This window comes from Lichenostomus cassidix, chromosome 1Aa, assembly GCF_008360975.1.
Source record: "Lichenostomus cassidix isolate B80296 chromosome 1Aa, HeHo_3.0, whole genome shotgun sequence".
Taxonomy (NCBI): Eukaryota; Metazoa; Chordata; class Aves; order Passeriformes; family Meliphagidae; genus Lichenostomus; species Lichenostomus cassidix.
The window spans coordinates 31,449,921-31,468,212 of NC_139480.1; the positions used below are offsets into that span (position 1 = coordinate 31,449,921).

At 38.9% G+C, this 18,292-nt stretch overlaps 2 protein-coding genes across 7 annotated transcripts in view; both read left to right on the forward strand.

Moving 5' to 3' along the window:
- Positions 1 to 7,735, forward strand: part of USP15 (ubiquitin specific peptidase 15) — a 58,490-nt gene extending 50,755 nt beyond the window's left edge. For both annotated transcript variants that reach the window (XM_085044093.1, XM_085044103.1), the window contains 9 exons: positions 63 to 251; positions 1,043 to 1,158; positions 1,276 to 1,551; positions 1,843 to 1,913; positions 2,275 to 2,390; positions 4,249 to 4,398; positions 4,800 to 4,903; positions 5,458 to 5,546; positions 5,848 to 7,735. In XM_085044093.1, the coding sequence (XP_084900219.1) occupies positions 63 to 251; positions 1,043 to 1,158; positions 1,276 to 1,551; positions 1,843 to 1,913; positions 2,275 to 2,390; positions 4,249 to 4,398; positions 4,800 to 4,903; positions 5,458 to 5,546; positions 5,848 to 6,033 (1,297 nt within the window). In that variant the 3' untranslated portion in view covers positions 6,034 to 7,735. The remainder of the gene's footprint in view (positions 1 to 62; positions 252 to 1,042; positions 1,159 to 1,275; positions 1,552 to 1,842; positions 1,914 to 2,274; positions 2,391 to 4,248; positions 4,399 to 4,799; positions 4,904 to 5,457; positions 5,547 to 5,847) is intronic.
- Positions 7,736 to 17,788: 10,053 nt separating this feature from the next.
- MON2 (MON2 regulator of endosome-to-Golgi trafficking) overlaps positions 17,789 to 18,292 on the forward strand; it is a 70,900-nt gene continuing 70,396 nt past the window's right edge. For 4 of the 5 annotated variants that reach the window (XM_085044111.1, XM_085044119.1, XM_085044139.1 and 1 more), the window contains exon 1: positions 17,789 to 18,061. In XM_085044111.1, the coding sequence (XP_084900237.1) occupies positions 17,951 to 18,061 (111 nt within the window). In that variant the 5' untranslated portion in view covers positions 17,789 to 17,950. The remainder of the gene's footprint in view (positions 18,062 to 18,292) is intronic. The other variant, XM_085044147.1, reaches the window with a different exon arrangement.

Below are 18,292 nucleotides of genomic sequence, written 5' to 3' on the forward strand. Positions count from 1 at the left end.
CCCTTTGTAGCCTTTTCCATGACTACTGTTCTTTGTGTTTCTGTTACTTGTTTTTCTTCTAGATTTGAAATTGCTATCAATAGAACAGAAGATACGGAACAAGTAATAATTCCTGTTTGTTTAAGGGAAAAGTGCAGGCACACTAGCTACAGCCATAGTGGTTCTTTACTATTTGGTCAACCTTTTCTCATAGCAGTGCCTAGAAACAATACTGAAGATAAACTGTATAACCTGCTGCTGCTAAGAATGTGGTACGTTTATTGTTTAAAGAAAAATTAGTTTGTTAAGAGTAATGCTAATAGAATTGGTAGGCACATACTTTTACATGCATTTCTAAAAAAACTGCTTAGATTTGAGTACTTTTATTTGCTTTCTGTCAAATATTTATTAGATATAAAATTTTAGCCACTAGTGTGGATTTTAATTTGATTTTTTGTTAGCATGACTTTATCCAAAAAGTATTTGAGAAGTCAGTAGAGAGTCAATCTGTGTTCTTAAACAATTCTCTTGTATGTTTAGCTGTTTATTAGGTCTTGGTAAAGTGGAAGTATTTTCCAGTTATTCTGCTATGGTTATACCTCCTGTATCTACTGTTCCAGTTTATATACTAATTTATGTTGCAAAAATACGTGGTAGACACTTTCTGAAACTCAACTAGAATTAGTGGCATTGTATAGAAGAAATTAGAATCATACAACTTCCAATTTAAATTTATGCTTCTTTTTCTTTTGATGTAACTTTCTCTGTAATATGGTTAATGAGTTAAAGAAATGATTTCTGGACAGAGGCTGAGACCAAGAGTCAAGTGGTCTAAGGCCAAGTAGCTGCCAAAAATGTACAGTCACATATGAGCAGGATTTCATATATTGTAACAGTAGACATGTTGGCAATAAAACTAATATTCTTGAGTAAATCAGAAAGGAATGCAGAGATACAGTACACTAGCAAAGACTTGCTGTAACAATTTAATTACTAGCTTGAACAATGGAAATTATTTAACAATGCTTTGCTTCTAACTGTTGCTTTCACTTGTTATATTTAGCCGATATGTAAAAACATGTACTGAAAGTGAAGACACTGAAGGTTCCCTGCATTGCTGTAAGGACCATGGTATCAATGGCAATGGCCCAAATGGAATACATGAAGAAGGCTCTCCAAGTAAGACTGGAATATCTAAACTTGTTTAGAATTTGGAGTGGAAGTTAACTCTCTAGTGTCTTTCAGTTATTGTCATTCTGCCTCATTTCTTCCTCTTCATTCTTCCGATTGTTTTAGGTGAAATGGAGACAGATGAGCAAGATGATGAATCCAGCCAGGATCAGGAACTTCCCTCAGAGAATGAAAACAGCCAGTCAGAAGACTCAGTTGGAGGTGACAATGACTCTGAAAATGGATTATGTACTGAGGATACTTGCAAAGGTCAACCACTCACGGGACACAAAAAGCGATTATTTACATTCCAGTTCAATAATTTGGGCAATACTGACATAAACTACATCAAAGATGATACCAGGCATATTAGATTTGATGATAGGCAACCTAGGCTTGATGGTAAGTGACGGGGAACATTTCATCCTGACATTCTTTTCTGACTCCCATGTTTCATTTTCTGTGTGTGCTGTTTGATATACATTTATTTTAAACAGTAAATTCTGTATAGATAAATAATATTTTATTGCAACTGACTCTTGGAAATGCAGAATTTTTATGTGCTTCAAATTTTTTGTACTAAATTCATGATAGCATTTTTTAATTTATTTTGAAGAGTGTTTGCCCGAAGTTAATACAATTTCATATAAAGCAAGAAATAATATTAAGAGAAAACATTTTTTTAAATCTTAGAAAGATCTTTCCTTGCTTTGGATTGGGATCCTGAATTGAAGAAGAGATATTTTGATGATAGTGCAGCAGAGGTAAGCTGTTTATATTGCTCTCTTTTCCAGCACAAATAAAAATTAAATGTCAAAAATGCAACTTAGTGTGACATAAGAGACTGTAAGTCTTCACAAGAAGCAGCATATATCTTTTTTCCACGTTATTCTTAGTAAATCTGTTGTTCTAAATAAACTTCATATTACACGTCCAAGTAATTAGCAAATTTTAGGCTTACGAACTTGGAAGTAAATCTGAAGCTGTGGAAACTTTTACTTGAATGGTTTCTGATCAGTTTTTCCATGTATAGGAGCTTTGTAGTTACTGTTTATAGTAAGATGACATCACTAAAATGAGTTTTGTTTCATTTGTTCTCTTAACTCAAGAAATACTTCTCTTTAGGATTTTGAAAAACATGAAAGTGTGGAATATAAGCCTCCCAAAAAGCCTTTTGTGAAATTAAAAGATTGCATTGAGCTGTTCACAACAAAGGAAAAACTAGGTGCTGAAGACCCATGGTAAGCACAAAAAATACGTTTTATGGTATATTTCTCAAAATTAATCAAAACCACACTTAAACACAGAGATACGTAATAGATTTATTAATGATATTTTGAATCCTGTTATTTCAAACGTAGTGGAAAATTCTCAAAATGTTCTCTGTTTGGATCCATTACTTAACTAAAATTTTTACCATGTACAGAAGGTTGTATTTGAAAGGAAGACAATGCAGTCAGAATTAGGGGGAAGGGTCGACACTTAAGGTGCTTAGTCCACAATCTGTGGACTGTGATGGACAGTGAATGAATGATATTGTGACAAATTCATTGCAGCTGGTTAAACAAAGACTACTGTCTGAGATAAGAGAGGTTGGTGCATGCTATAGTTTTTTATGCAAATATATAACTTGCCTTGCACTGATATATGAAATAGGCATGTGCTTAAACAGCAGGTTTATGGGGTAGGGGATGTCTGTAGCCAGTAGAATCTCTCATTCATGTTCTAGCCATTAGGTTTTTGGCAGACACTTTTATTCTGATCCATGGTTTTTCCTAATTATAATTTAGGTTCTTACCTGAATATTCATAATTACAGTACATTCCCATAAGATCCTTTTTTCCCAGGAGTTTTCTAGCAGAATACAATCCTTCATCAACACCTTAAAGCTCAGAATTAATTTTTAAAAGAGAGTCTCCCAGTTTTTCTTCTGTGGATCCCTAAAAGTTTTGGAGATCTCCAGACATTGTCACCAGAGATTCTCCTATACTTGTGCAGGGTAGGGGGCTAACTTACAAAATCTCATTTTTTTTCTTTGGGTTTGCTAGGTTATACCACACTGGGTAGACTATTTAAGATACCATGTAATTCAGGTATGGTGAAGCGCTTCCATTTTTGCAACATATTTTAAGCAGAGTATTTAAACTGCAAAATACAACTGCAGAAGTCAAGCAGCTGCTACTAGCTCACCAGAAGTCATTAATCACGTTTCTTCATTTGTTAGGTTGTTACAAGTCTAATCTACAAGAGTTCATCATCCCTAGTCCAGCAGTGTTTGTATTCTAGATATTCTAAGCCAACTGGGAAAACATTTTCAATTACAGCCCTTACAGTTCTCCTTATTTCTTCGCATTAACTGATGTTGCTATTTAAAGACCCTTGTGCAGTCTTTTAATTAGGGCTCATCTCTTTTCTTTTTTTTTCTCCTAGATTTTTACTTGTTAGATGCTAAAGTGTAGAATATGCACAGATTACGTAACGGAAGAGTTGCTTCCATTCATTCTTACTTACTTTCCTCCCTGAGCCTTATTTGCTGAAAGATTCAAGTATGCATTGCAGGGAACAGAAATTTCTGAGCCACAGCGTGTTTAATACTTGCCTACTAAGAAGGGAAGTTTTTAGTGACTAGTTTTTCCAGGTTCTAGTAGTCACTGTTATCTGGTTTTAGATGGTAGATGGGATAGGGTGGGGAATGGATGAATTTGGAAATTGAAATACAAAAGAACCACAATAATCTGGGGGTTTTTGCCTTTTTATGGTTAGTGTCATAACACTTTTTTTTTCTTTTTTTTTTTTTTTAATGAAATACAAGAATGCTGTGTTTTAACTAAGGATACAGGGATCTGATCAGGGGTGTAGATGAGAATCCAGTATTGAGGGCTGCTACTTCTGTATTTAAATGTTGAGCTTCACTGGGATCACACTTGCACATTTTAAACTGGAAAGGATATCTATGGCATTAGTAACAGAAGATGACAAGTGTGTGGTTGAGCTTTTGCTCATTCATTTCCTCCCATGTTACTGACTTTCTCTATGGTAATGTATTTTAACATACGTACAGCCTACAGTTACTTAAATTTTTTTTTTTTTTCCTTTTAGGTATTGTCCAAACTGTAAAGAACATCAGCAAGCTACTAAGAAGTTAGACTTGTGGTCACTGCCCCCTGTACTGGTAGTTCATCTAAAGCGCTTTTCCTACAGCAGATACATGAGGGACAAGTTGGATACATTGGTTGACTTTCCGATAAAGTAAGAAGCTGAAATATTTTGATGCTGGAAGTGTAAAAGCTTGACTAGGGCATGTGTTTAATGCAGCAATACATAAAATGTATTACATAAAATGGGTTTGTTCCCAGCTTCCGTGAGAGAATCCAGTAAACTGTCAAAATGCTTGTGAGTTAAAAGTAGAAACTTTGCAAAATAATAATAATAGAAAAATATGGAAGATTGCTGGTTCCTGTTTCACTTCTCACAGAGTGAAAGAAATGTACTGCCAGAGTAGTCTGGTGTATGTGGGTTTTTCTAGGGAATATAAAGTAAAGGGCTCCAAGACCACCAAAGTGTGAAGTGATTAAAAATGCTATTAATGTGACTGACTTTTGGTTGGGTTTTGTTGTGTTTGTTTTATTTTGGTTTGGTTTTTTTAACAGTGACTTGGACATGTCAGAGTTCCTTATTAATCCCAACGCAGGGCCTTGCCGCTACAACTTGATTGCTGTCTCCAACCACTATGGAGGAATGGGAGGAGGGCATTGTAAGTTGATTTCATCATTTTACATGTCAGCTTTCTTTTCATGTTGATTTTGATTTAAGCATGGATCTCTTTGAATCAATGGTGCTTTTTAATGGTTGAAGGACAGGTTGGGGTTTTTTTCAGTATCTTGAAATACTTTCATAAGTATTCTAACACAAAAATCTGTATGCAATGAGCTCTCAAGAGTAATTGTAGGTTCTTTTGTACTTCTAGCTATGCATATTGTGAAAAGAGAAAACATAAGAGCCACAGTACTCTTGCAACTGATTTTGTCTTGCTTGTCTGTATTTTTGTTCATTGTGCTTCTCCTTGAAAGTACAGAGAAAAAATGACTGAGGGATTTTATTTTGACTGTCCTTTCCAGTATACTTTGTCTTTAGAAGGGGAATGTTAGTGATTAAGCTCTCTTTGCTCAAAAAAGTGTGAAAGATGTTTAATAGTGATAATGAGGTTTAGTTAAATATGAAGTGTTTGACAGTAACATAATCTAGTAACTGATTGTATTATATCTATGCAGATACACAGTCCTGAGATATTGTACTTTTTTGTCCTAGATACTGCCTTTGCAAAAAATAAGGATGATGGAAAATGGTACTACTTTGATGACAGTAGCGTGTCCACTGCAAGTGAGGACCAGATAGTGGCAAGTATCTTTTATGTTTCCAAATTTGGGACTGTTAACATTTTCTTGTCAGGGCAGTAAAAATGAAGAGTAAGCCATGAAACTTGTGTTAAATTTGTAGGCAGTAGTTTGTGTCATTTCAAAGGACACTAGAAACCAAAAATGGTTTGCTACAACATGCAAAAATAACTTACATAAATGGTCTGGATTTCTTTGTAATTTTACCTTGTATACTTGGAAGCAAAGAAAAAAAATTTGAAGCATGGATTGTAAATGTTTTGTTTGAAGCCTCATGAATGTATTATACTATTCTCTTTTACAGTCCAAAGCAGCGTATGTGCTCTTCTACCAGAGACAGGACACAATCAGTGGAACTGGCTTTTTCCCACTTGACCGGGAAACTAAACAAGGTGCTTCAGCTGCCACAGGCATCCCACTAGAAAGTGATGAAGACAGCAATGAAAATGATAATGATATAGAAAATGAAAATTGTATGCATACTAACTGATGGGAAGAACTAGAAGCCATAAAAGAGACTCTCTTACTGGGGATACGGATTGAAAGAGTGAAAATGCCCACCAAATTAAGAATAAGAATCTGAGATGGGGAGTTTCAGATAATAGAATGTAAATCTTAATTACATTTTAACATGTGCAGTACTTGAAGTGAAACAATAAAAACTTAAACAGAAATTGTCTCTAATAAATTTACAGTCTCATATTCACAAGGTATATATAGGAAATCACAAATAAACCCCTTTTAAGTTTTCTGCTGCTGTTCTGATGAATTATATTTTCTTTTGTTTTGAATGTGAATTATTAACTAAAATATTAAATCTGTGGACTTCTGACATTTACTTTCTTAGTACTGCAAGAATACTACTGCCAAGTCTAGTTTCTGGATGAATATATACATGTTCTTTAGGCTGCCAACAGACTACAAGTAAAAATGTCATAAATACCTAAAGTAGTCGTTTTCTTAAAACAGCAAATTTTTGTTTCTCCCTATTTTTATTTTTTTTTAACTCAGTCACAATAGAAGAAATAGCTTGAAAAAGGTGTTTTAACCTTTTGTGATATAGTGGAACATCCAGAATATTGCGTTCATCTTACTGCTGCTGTGGAACAGGTTCTGGATTTCATGCTGCATTAACAAAGGTTTTCAATTAAATGTAAGTATCCATTGTTGCTTGTTGAAATCTACTCTGCAGACATAATTCCTGTTATCTTGCTTCTAAGACATGCATAATTTTAATCTGATATCAGTCCAAAATTTAAATTGTGCTATAAGTTTTCTCTCCCCAGTTTTTGTAGTTTGACAGCTTGCAAACTACTCTGTATTAAGGTCAGAGTTAATAGTATTCTGTATCCATAGTAATGACAGTGTATCAGGCTTAGTTGAGAATTTTTTCAATATAACCTGCCTTTAAATTGTTAATTAACAAAATCACTTTAAAGGTAGGCCTGTTAATTTTCTTTGTGTGTTCCTGATGGAATTCACCATAGCCTTACAGTGTATCTGAAAAGGTAACTCATAAGAAAATTGGCTTTTGCATGTTCAAGTCAGAACCTGTACAATATATAAGGCATACAAACTCCAAGTTGGATTTCAGTTAACTATGTTCAGGGGTCCAGGATGCCAAAATAAGTGTGACAGTTTGAAACATTTTTTGATTTGCTGCTTTCCCATTGATCTAGTTGGAAGAATGTATTGTTGATTTGCATACAATACTGCCTTTGAGAGGGGCTCTTAAGTGTGGGGGCACATGTCACATATCTACTACCTGGAGAATTGCTTTGTGTCCCACTGTTTAAAATTTTAAAAAGAAAAAAGCAAAAAGTATGATGTTCTTCACTTGAACTAATCAAATACAATAGGTTATAAATTGTGTATTGTAAATAAAAGTTCACTCTGTGAGTGCACATTTTGGTAAATTATTTATTTATGTTAGCATTAAAAAGTTTAAAAAATTGCATTTGACCAGGATATAAATGAGATATGTTGGACATGGCTTTGCTTTATACCTTGATATTAAAACTGGTGTTTCATCCTGGTATTTTAAAGCTGCTTTGAGGTTTTTTTTTTAAATGTAAACTAACCTCCTGCATGACAGAGGTTAAAATTTTGTCTGCACTTGAGTTCACTTGGGTTTACATTTGAAATGCGCATGTTTATTTATACAGATTTCAATAAAGCTATTCAAGGCCTTATTTAGTGTTCCATTTTGTTACAAATTCTTTTCCCATGGTGTTTGTGTCATGAATAGTCTTTGTCTGAGACCTCTATTCTCAGTTACAAACTGGTTATTTAATGACTAACAGAATAAGATTAATAGCATTTCCAGTAGATAGTATATATAAAAAGGTTTTATTTATATATATATAAGGGTTTCTCTCCTGTCATTGGCTCTAAAACATTTGTAAGGCTGCAAAATCAATAATGTCATAATTTTGTTTTTAAAAGTACTATAACAATAAGTAATCAAATGCAAATATACTAGTTGTGAGATGGCTGGGGAAATGAGGAAATACATTTAAGATTAGACAAACCAATGCAGGGGATGGAGGGGGATGGTGCAAGCTTTTGGATGTAATCCTTGAGAAGTGATCAACTCTTTGAATAACACATAGGAAGAGCCCCCCTATATTCATACTCCCATTTTTTCCATATTGTCTCAGCCTAGAACTTGCTTGGAAAAACCACACAGGACAAAGGATCTGATTTGACTTATTGAAGTACTTTAGGAGTTTGTAGATTGGAGCTTTTAATATCTGATAACTCAGAGTCCTAATGCACTTCATTCTCCCTTTGAAAATGCAAATAAATATACACATGGAATGTTACATTTGAAGGAATGTACTTACCTACTAATAAATGGATTATCCAATGATGTAGCAGGCTGTGGGAGGGCTGCAGGAGCTGGCAGCCCCCCAAAACAAGGTCCCTGGGACGCATATCTCCACCATGTCCGAGCTGGGTGGCCCAAGGTGAGTGCTTAGTGTGGCGTGGGTCTCTGAGTCACAGAAATTCAGCAGGAAACGCAGTGAGATGAAGGAATGAACTGAACCCATCTCCTTTCTGCCAGGGAGGTTTATTTGGGGTTCTTAGGTAGGGTGCAGGGACGGGAAAGGGGGAGGAAAGCAAGGGATAGGAGCAGGGGCTAGCAGCTCGAAGATGGGGACCTCGAACTGATGCAGACATGAGCTTATAAGGGAAAGGAAGGGGATGGGGCTGGCTCTCCTGGAGCCAGTCCCAGGAGGACTGAAGGGAAGACAGGCATAGGGAACCCACCAATAGATTTCAGATACAGCAGGGTGCATATTTCAAAAAGAACCAATAACATACGGGGCAGGGGAACAAAGGAAGCCACATGGAATCTGAAATCACGTTGCTACAATCCAACTACAATTGATCAAAGTAACATTTAATTACAAAAAAGTACATAGATGGAGTCCAGTTTTATTTTGTTATTGTTAATTTGGCTTCCAAGATTGCAAACACACTGTATAATCAGCTTCCTAATCAGAGATAAAAGTCATCATCTCTATTTGAGCATCAAAGTTTTCTGGGAACTCAGTCAAGTTGTGAGTTTCATAAAACTTGCATATTTGCACATGAGATACAATTCTTCCAGTGTGGACATTCTCTAAAGTCCAAAAAGTATGTTATTATTGACAGTGTTTATCAAATATTATTCTCACTCAACTAGTCATTTATACAGAAAAGAGGATCCTAACATCTCTTAATGAATCATGTCAGATGTAGTGTGCTTTTTTCGTCAGAAAGTTTGCTGTCAGTAAGTACCAGCATAAACTCGAAATTTACAAGATCCAGTTAACTTAGATAGTGTGACAGTCACAGAAACACAACAGAGTAGGACGCAAAAGACAGCTTGCAATTCCCACTTATTCTGTAGATTTTGTGACAGCAATATGTCATTTAAAGCCAGGCTGGGAAGGAAGGATAGGTAAGGAAACTGTCCAGGACCTCTAGTTGGCAGACAGTGTTCTGGATGCTTTGGTGCAGATCAGTTCCCTCATCTTTCATCCACCTAAAATAAAGTCCCACCTGCCTTCCTGGCACACCGAGGTGAAGTTTGCAGCTTACTTTTGAGCTAACGAGATGAGAAAAGCTATCAGATATTCTACAGTCAGATGATGTGGAAAGATCTGCTACATCTACAGCTATTTGCTACTGGGAAGGCCACAACCCCTTCTAGTTTTCCGAGGAAGTTAGCCCTGTGTTTTGGAGTACAGTATTATATTTGGAGTACGCATATATTTTTTTAGGATTCTTGAAATCTTTACAGGGCAATCAGGATGGCAGGCAAAGAAATTAATTGGCAAACCAACTAATTTTCTTTTAAAATTATACTACTTTCTTTGATGTCAGACTTTGTAGTTGCAGGGTATGGTTATTCTTTGTTTCTAAGCACTGGTTACTTTGACAAAGAAAATCACCATAAATGTAGTGAAACAATAAGAAAACTATATCTGATAGAATAAGCATATTCTTAGTCTGCAGGCGAATTGCTCTCTTCATATTTTTTTAGTTATTTTTCCTTGGGGGGTAAACATTGTGAAAACAGTTCAACTTCTCTAGTTCCAAGATTGCATGCTTTATTGGCATCGAGCTCCTGAGGCAAGCAGAGAGACCTGTCTTACTGAAAAGAAATTCCATCTTGGAATAACATGGAAAGCTGGAACAGTCCAAATGTGACAAATCTGTTTAGGGAATGAGCTGGGTTACTACATATCAAGTAGCATTGTCATCCTGGGCCAAATCATGCAAAAGTTAATACAAATAAAAAGGACTCTTTTGATAAAGAATTCACGTCAGTCCGTATGGTTTAATGAAAAGTAAATTTTGTTTAGAATTTCAGAGAAAAGATGAATGTAATGAGAAAGCTGTAGGATGCTACTTAGGAGGTGGTGGAAGATTTTAAAAAAGAGCAGAGTCCTGTGATTTAAAAAAAGCAATTACTGCAAAAGTCACAGGCAATGAAGAATTAAAATCATTGATAGTGGTGGTTTGTCTTGCAGAGATACGAAAAGGAATTCGGTTTCTAGCAATGGATTTAACTTCTTAGTGAAAGATAACAGCCAGTAGAAAGGAAACAATCTAGAGGTGATTCCGATGCAGTATGAGGATCAGGAGCTAATAATTTTTAGGAACCAGTTTACAAAGGAAGGCTCCAAATATCCTGAAGGGACAAAAAAAATGAATCATTTAATCAAATAAGTTGGAAAAGATCTCTGATTAAACGGCACCATGTCAACTCGATCATGGCACGAAATGCCATGTCCAGTCTTTCCCTAAACACCTTCAGGGACAGTGACCCTATCACCTCTCTGGGCAGCCCATTCCAATGTCTAATCACCCTTTCTGTGAAGAAATTCCTGCTGATGTCCAATCAAAACCACCTCTGGCACAGCTTAAGACTGTCCTCTCATCCTGTCACAAGCTGCCTGGGAGAAGAGGCCAAGCCCTCCCTTGCTACAGCCTCCTTTCAGGTAGCTGTAGAGAGTGATATCACCCCTGAGCCTCCTCCAAGCTAAAGAACCCCAGCCCTCTCAGCTGCTCATCATAGGTCAAGCAAGTGTCAATTTCTCAGAAATTCTCATGCTGGTAAGGCTGGTTCTGGCTTTCTGTGATCTTGCCTCCAACAAAGTAAGACACTCAAGCCAAACAGACATTTGTATCACCTATGACAAAGCATGGATGAGTGGGTCAGGAGTAGACCCATTTGGTAAGGAATCTGTCAATATGCAGTACATGTTAACTTCTAATTTTACAATTCAATTGCTTATCAAATGTTTTTATTACATAGCATGGTTAGTTATGGCTGAAGCAGGGAAGCAAGGCCCTTTGAAATAAACACCCATAGGAATCTACTGATGAGCATGCTGTCAGAAGGAAATAAAGCTTCAGACTGACTGAACTAGTTTTACGTCCCACTTAATCTTCTGTTCAGTAGCTCCAGGGCTTGGCTCTCAGGTGGAACAGTGAGTATTCAAACCTGGAATTTCCTATGCTCTAGCCAGCAGTTAGCCAAAAGTGCATCACTGGTGTGAGGAGACAGAAAATCTCATCCACTGTGCCCTGGGAGCAGGCTCCAGGAAGCGGCTGCTATTTGTGAAATACTGAATACAACTTGTAGAAATACCACCAAAATACCAGTATTAACTTATGAAATTAACTACATAATTGCCACACGCATGCATCCTTAGTTATGGGTGTCTCTGCTTGCACATGACCCAGGGTGTATATACATAGAGTGATATAGCTCTGCTGTATGAGGAATGCATATTCATTTCTGTAGGTGATCTGGGTAGCCATTTTACTACAAAGGAAAGCATTTGGATATTTATGTCTGGATACCTTTGGCTGTTTTCCAAATTTCCTGAGAAGTAAGTTCATTCTGTTTAGCTGTTTGGACCCAAACTGAGTAACAAAATTTCTTTCAGACTGTTGTTTATAAACACAGCCACACATGAACCTCTACAAATATTTATATCAAGGGCAAAGTCCTCTGAATGAAATAAGAAGTCTATAATATTCATAGAGCAACAAAGATGAGTGCAGCACATAAGGTAAACCAAGGCCTCTAAAACAAGCAGTTCTTCATTCAGATTTCTTCTGTAAAAAAATTCTAATCCTTATGGTTTATAGAAATAACTGCCTGTAAAATAATGGAACAGTCACACTTCAGTCACCTTTGCAAACAGTTGTGCTGGAGGCTCTTAGAAGTATGTGGCCATACTGAGTCTTTTAGGCTGGGCTGAGTTAGCTACAAATTACATTGGTCATGCCAGCAGTGTAGCTGTGGCAGTGTGAGAAAAGAATACCTACATGGTGTGCTAGCCTCCATGCTACTTATATGAGTATAGTGAGTGAAGCCATTTCTATCATTATTTTCTGTGTTTTACAGATATGACTGAAGTCCCTGCTACACAAAGGCCACCCCTAATGCAAAGGAACCAACATCCATTCAGCTGGTGAAAACTCTCCTGTAGTAATGGTATCACTCAGCTGCCTCACGGCTGCGGTCTGGAATGATTATCTGAAAGGATTCACCAGAGCCTGCAGAAAACATCCAGTGACTTCTCCTCTCTGCTGCAGCAGCCAAAAAAATTTACTTTTTCACTGGGGAACACCCTTCTCCTCTCTGGCATTGCTCTGTGATTAGTAGATTGTCTGGAAGTTGGTAGGTGTCTGGAAGTACTTCTATAATTTTCATAAAAACTGAAGATATAAAAAGGAAATTATTAAGATGTAGGAAGGTTTCTGGCAAATAGATGAGAGAGCAGCAAATAAAGAGATTGTGGCACAATGCATATTACTGACATTTTTGATTGGCATTTTTAAGTCATGCATGCGGCAGTCAGCATGAGATAATGAGAAAATAACTTCTCCCAAGAGCGCAGCTGAATCCTGTCCACTGGAAGAGCTCTGGATCGAAGAACAATGCCTAAAATCACAATTGGTTTGCTTCAATAAAATCGTGCCTTTATCTCTAAACCAAAATTCTTAATAAAAGACTTGAGGATTGTAGTAAATTCTGATCATAAGTGCACCATCACTGAAGTTTCTTAATCTGCTGACTGTGACCTCATGCTGTGCTAATTGTTAAGGTGGTAAGGATGGTCAGCATGGAGGTTTTTCTATGTAAACAACTGACAAGCAGCATCTCCACCACTGTTTCTCTATTTTCTACACTTGGCAGAAAAAAAAGTATCATGAATGGGTTGCATTACACACCATGCAGGGAAAAATCACAGACGAACAGATACTAATTCTGTTATTTGTGTAAGGGAATGAAAGATGAATTCAGTTAAAAGCACAGAGTAATGTTTGTTTCCCAGGCCAGCCACATACTTCCTGCGTGAGCTGGAAAGTATGAAGGGCATGGGAGGTGCTGGTAAAACTTTGTGATTGTCATGTCTCTGTTAGTCTGTTGTTACACTGCTAGCTCTAAAACAGCAGTAAATTAATTCAAGCAGTGGACAGCAGTTCTTCTTTCTCACAAAAGATGTTACCGGGTTCAGCTGATTCAATTACCAGTACTCAAAAGGCCACTGTGATAAAAAGAAAATCCACAAACCAAATCCCACTGCTTTGAGAATCTGTTTGGACAAGGTTCAAGCAAAAATTGGAAAAACAGCTTTGCTGGCTGGTTACATGTGAGTCTTGGAAGCATTTAAGCCTCTGGTCGAGAGACTGGTGTGTTGGCCCCAAAGTGAGTCCTGCAACTCAACAGGGAATCACTGACGAGTATCTAGGACACATCACAGGTCTGACATTTTGGGCATTGCTGCTTAACATTGTTGTGAGTGACCTTAAAGAAAATGTGGTGTAATTACCGGTAGTTTGCTAATGACAAAGAGGATGATCCACCAGTAAACAGCAGCTGGGATTGCTTATTTAGTTGACCAGATGAAATACAAATTATACAAACAAAATAGGTACTAGCATGTAAACATATGCTCACACCAATGCAGAAAGGAACACAGGTTAAAGAGGAGTTCAAGCTGGAAAACTTACTTTTCATTCTGTGGTAGATCTAATTTCCTCGCACAGCCACATCCTAAAGGAACATGGGTTTCACTTCTAGTCCATTAAAAAAACAAAAAAAGGAATACTATGTACTACATGTACTAGAGGGAAGTTTATTACTCTTTATAGCCCATTAGTGTCACAACAGAAATACTCTCTTGACCCACTTCTTTGTCTGTAATTTAAGAAAGTTAATGAAGTGCTCACATATTAAAGGGCTTCTTTGTGCTTACACAGACCAATAAAATGCATAGTTTTTTAAAAGGCTACAGGATGTATTTGGTATTGATTCATCTCTCACTGTCTTTTAATTTAAAATTGAACTTTGCCTTTGATATCAGTATCTATATTCAAGCTGAGGCAAAATTTTCTTCATCGTGACTCTTAACTCTACAGTACTAAAAATCACCAGAGATGTCTGCAGACACCTTTACTTTTCCACACAATTGATTTTTCATATTCTGAAGTTAGTTTACTACTGTCACTACTTACATATTCATATCAACTACAGAAGTATACAGGAGTATAGATAAAGTAAACTCAGAGGAAAATCACAACTCTTCCCATTATGATGAAACCAATTCATTGCCCCAGTGAATGAAATCTGATCGTTTTGCCTCTATATAGCATGATGACAGGACTTGGTTCCCATACACAAGGCCTGCATCTGCATATATCTCCCAGGATGGGCTATAACTAGGACTAAACACCTGAAATTAATACAGCCGAATGCTACCCCATGTTTAATCCAATTAAAAGGAATGATGTGCATCATTTGGAATGAACATGAGGTAACTTAATGACTCACTATAGGTCTCATGAGCATTTTTATTGGCAATTAGGGCCATAAAGCTACAGGGAATTATTTCAATCACCCACTGCCCATCACAAAACAACATATAATTTAATAACAAAGCAAACTACAATACACAAATTGCAGTGCAATACGAAGTTAGCTTAAAAGCTGAGAGATATGCCTGAGATTGTGCAGACACGTGTATTCTTCCCAATTAAGTCAGCTTAACAGCTAACTGGCATTCTTAACTTACTGGTCAAAAATGTGCCCTCAGAAATGTCCACGTACACTGCTCTACCTTCTGAATCAAAAGTCACTTGAATTGTAACTGGGGTATTTAAATTGTACAAAAGACTAGCAAGCATTTCTGCTTAGGGTTAGGACTACATGCAATAGAATCTACTGCAATGAAATGCAACTGCAGAAGTCCCATTCATAATCATATCAGTGTCACTTAAAAGAATCCTGGCTAGTTTAAACAGTTTAACTGTACTGATTTAGATTAACTGATAAATCTCTGCATTTACAAAAGGCATACATCAAAACGGTGGGAAATGTTTAAGTGACATGCCTGAGATTCAGGCACATGTATAGTTCCTAGTTCTTTTATTCAGCAGATCTGGAAGAATTTTCAGTTCTACAACCACTGTAAGATTCATTTCCAAACTCATGAGAAATCTTGCAGTATTTGGCTCACAATGCTGAGCAGACTGAATGTCTAAGCTGGTAGTTGAAAAGTTATGTATGATCAATGTAAATGATATAAAGTATGCAAATTGGCAGACAAGTAGATCACGGAGTACCAATTTGAGTACCAGGGCTTACTGTGTACAGTAAATTAGTGGAAAAATCTGAACTATAAAAAGGAACTAAAGCATTAAAGTTTACTTAAGAAATACATGTGCATAGTCAATAATTAATTCATTCTCCTAGCTAGTCATCCATGTTTCTTATTAAGGTATTTGGACTCGTCTGTGTATTGCATCAGGCCTGAAGTCCAGAACAGATGCACTAAGATGAGAAAATCCTTAGGAAAATGCTCATTGGTTAAGCAAGTAAATAGTTCTACTGAAGACAATGGTCTTATTCTTTTGTTGCTTTGATTTTTTTAAGTAAGCATAGAAAAATCAAAGCTTTGGAGAATACACAGACCAATGCACTTTGAAAGCATAACAATGTTATAGAATCATGTTTGCTTTTACTGAACAGAGGTGAAATCCTAATTCCTTGTCTGAAGACACATAAAGCTTGACCACCTAATTCAATTGTGCCATTATTACACAGTTTTAAAAACCCACATCAACTTATCCAGTTCTGTCAAGCTAACAGCCAGTTTATTGAAAACCATGTAAAAATAAAGATCTTAAAATAATAAAGTATTTAGAAAACAATCCTGCAAACTCTGCTTCACAACGCACCCCTAAAGATTTATGTGTACAGGCACAGTGTTCAGTGCTGTGCCAGTGGGAGCCTGCTTACTAAACTATATCATTTGCAATGGATCTCACAGTAAATGAACTTAACAAATAGGGATGCTCAAATTTATGAAAAGTACTTTTACTTTTTCATTAATAGACAAACCCCCCCCCATATTTGAACATTGTCTGAGTAAGACTGAAGACTTTTGGGAAAGTCTGAAGAAAAGCTGTTATTTAAAATTTTTTAAATAGTACAGCAGCAAAAATTTATTTTTCATTTGTCTTCTTCATTAATTTTTTTTCAAGACTCCCAGCTTTGAAAACTACATCACGTCAAAACTCATGGATGTTTTCCAACTCCCTGGGTTTATAGAAGGGGAACAAAACCATGCGGTGTTACAGGTAGGCAGCCAGAACACCACAGGGTTTGCAGCACCCGGAATATGGAAAAATTACTATTGCAGAGACCAAAACCTTTGTGAAATGTTAACTGTTATGGTGAATGATGCCCTCCAGAAGGAAGTTCCCAGGCAGCCATCAGGCCTTAGCTCCCTACATTACTACAAGTAACAGACACTGATGGGCTCGTGTTGATTGCTTGGGCGCTTGCTTTAGAGATGGAATAAAAATTGCTGGTTTGGAATTCTGAGGAACACCGTTGGTGACATGGAAGGCACTCAGGACCCAATCATTCCACATGCCCTTGGTTTTGCCCTGCCTGTGATAATCTTAAAGCTTCTCAATGAAGGATTCACCTTGGCTTCGCCTAGAGGAAGCCACGGGAGCGCTGAGTACACACACGGCCCAAGCAGGGCACCAAGCTTCACTCCTGCTGAAGAACCACAAAATGGGCAAGGCTGGAAGGGACCACGGAAGGCCATCTGGCCTAAGCTCAGTGCTCAAGCCAGGTCACCCCAAAGCACACTGCATAGAATTGTGTCCAGACGGTTCTTGAGTATCTCCAGCGAGGGAGACTCCACAAAATCTCTTGGTAATCTGTTCCAGTGCACAGTCATTCGCATTGGAAAGAATGCAACAACTTCAGCATTCAAAAGAAAAACGTAACAGTATACCTCGTTTTTTTTGCTTTTTAAAATCAAACTCTCCTGAGAGCCAGACTTGGCCAGAGGGCCAGACCCTTGCACCCCTGCAGAAGCCCGGCGGGATTGGCGGCTGCTGAAGCCCAAGGAGCTTCGCCACCCCCTCCTCAGTGACCCTTCGCCAACGCCGCGGTTTGTCCCCTCCCCACGGCAGCTCCCCAGCGCCGCCAGCTCCGCCTCGGCCCGGGTCCCAGCGCCCCTCTTGCCCCTTCATGCCGACCCGGAGTCACTGCGGGGAAGGGGCCCCGCTCCTCCCGCTCCCCGCGCCGCACCCGGCCCAGCCCGGCAGGACGGGTCCGAGAGCCGCCTCCGTCCCTCCCTGCCTCCGTCCCTCCCCGCCGACGGCCGCCGCTCTCCCCGCCCCCGGCCGTGTGTGCGGAAGCTGCCGGCGCCCGGGATTGTGGGAGCGGGGGGGACGCGGCGCGGGGAGGGGACGCGGCCGGGCCGGAGGGTTCCGGTGCGGGGCGCAGACGTGTCGGCCGGGGCCGCGAAGCGACAGGCGCTGCCCCTGCCCGCTCGGAACAGCGCCCGGCCCGGGGCCGGCCCGGCGGCGCCATGGCCGGGACCAGCAGCCCCGAAGCCGTGAAGAAGCTGCTGGAAAACATGCAGGGGGACCTGCGGGGCCTGAGCCTGGAGTGCCGGAAAAAATTTCCCCCTGTCAAGGAGGTGAGTGGAGCCGAGCCGTGTGAGGCCGGGCCGGGCTGGGCTGAGTCGAGCGGCGGACGCCGTTCCGGAGGGGCCTCCCGGGGCCCGGCCGGAGCCGAGCTGCCGGTGTGCCCCTGCTCCATCCCCAGCCCGGTGCCGCTCCCGCTGAGCTCCGACCTCCGCGGCCGCGGGCTGTGCCGGGTCGTGGCCGTGCGTGTCGCGTTTCCGTGGCTGTTTGTTTTCAGTGCGCTG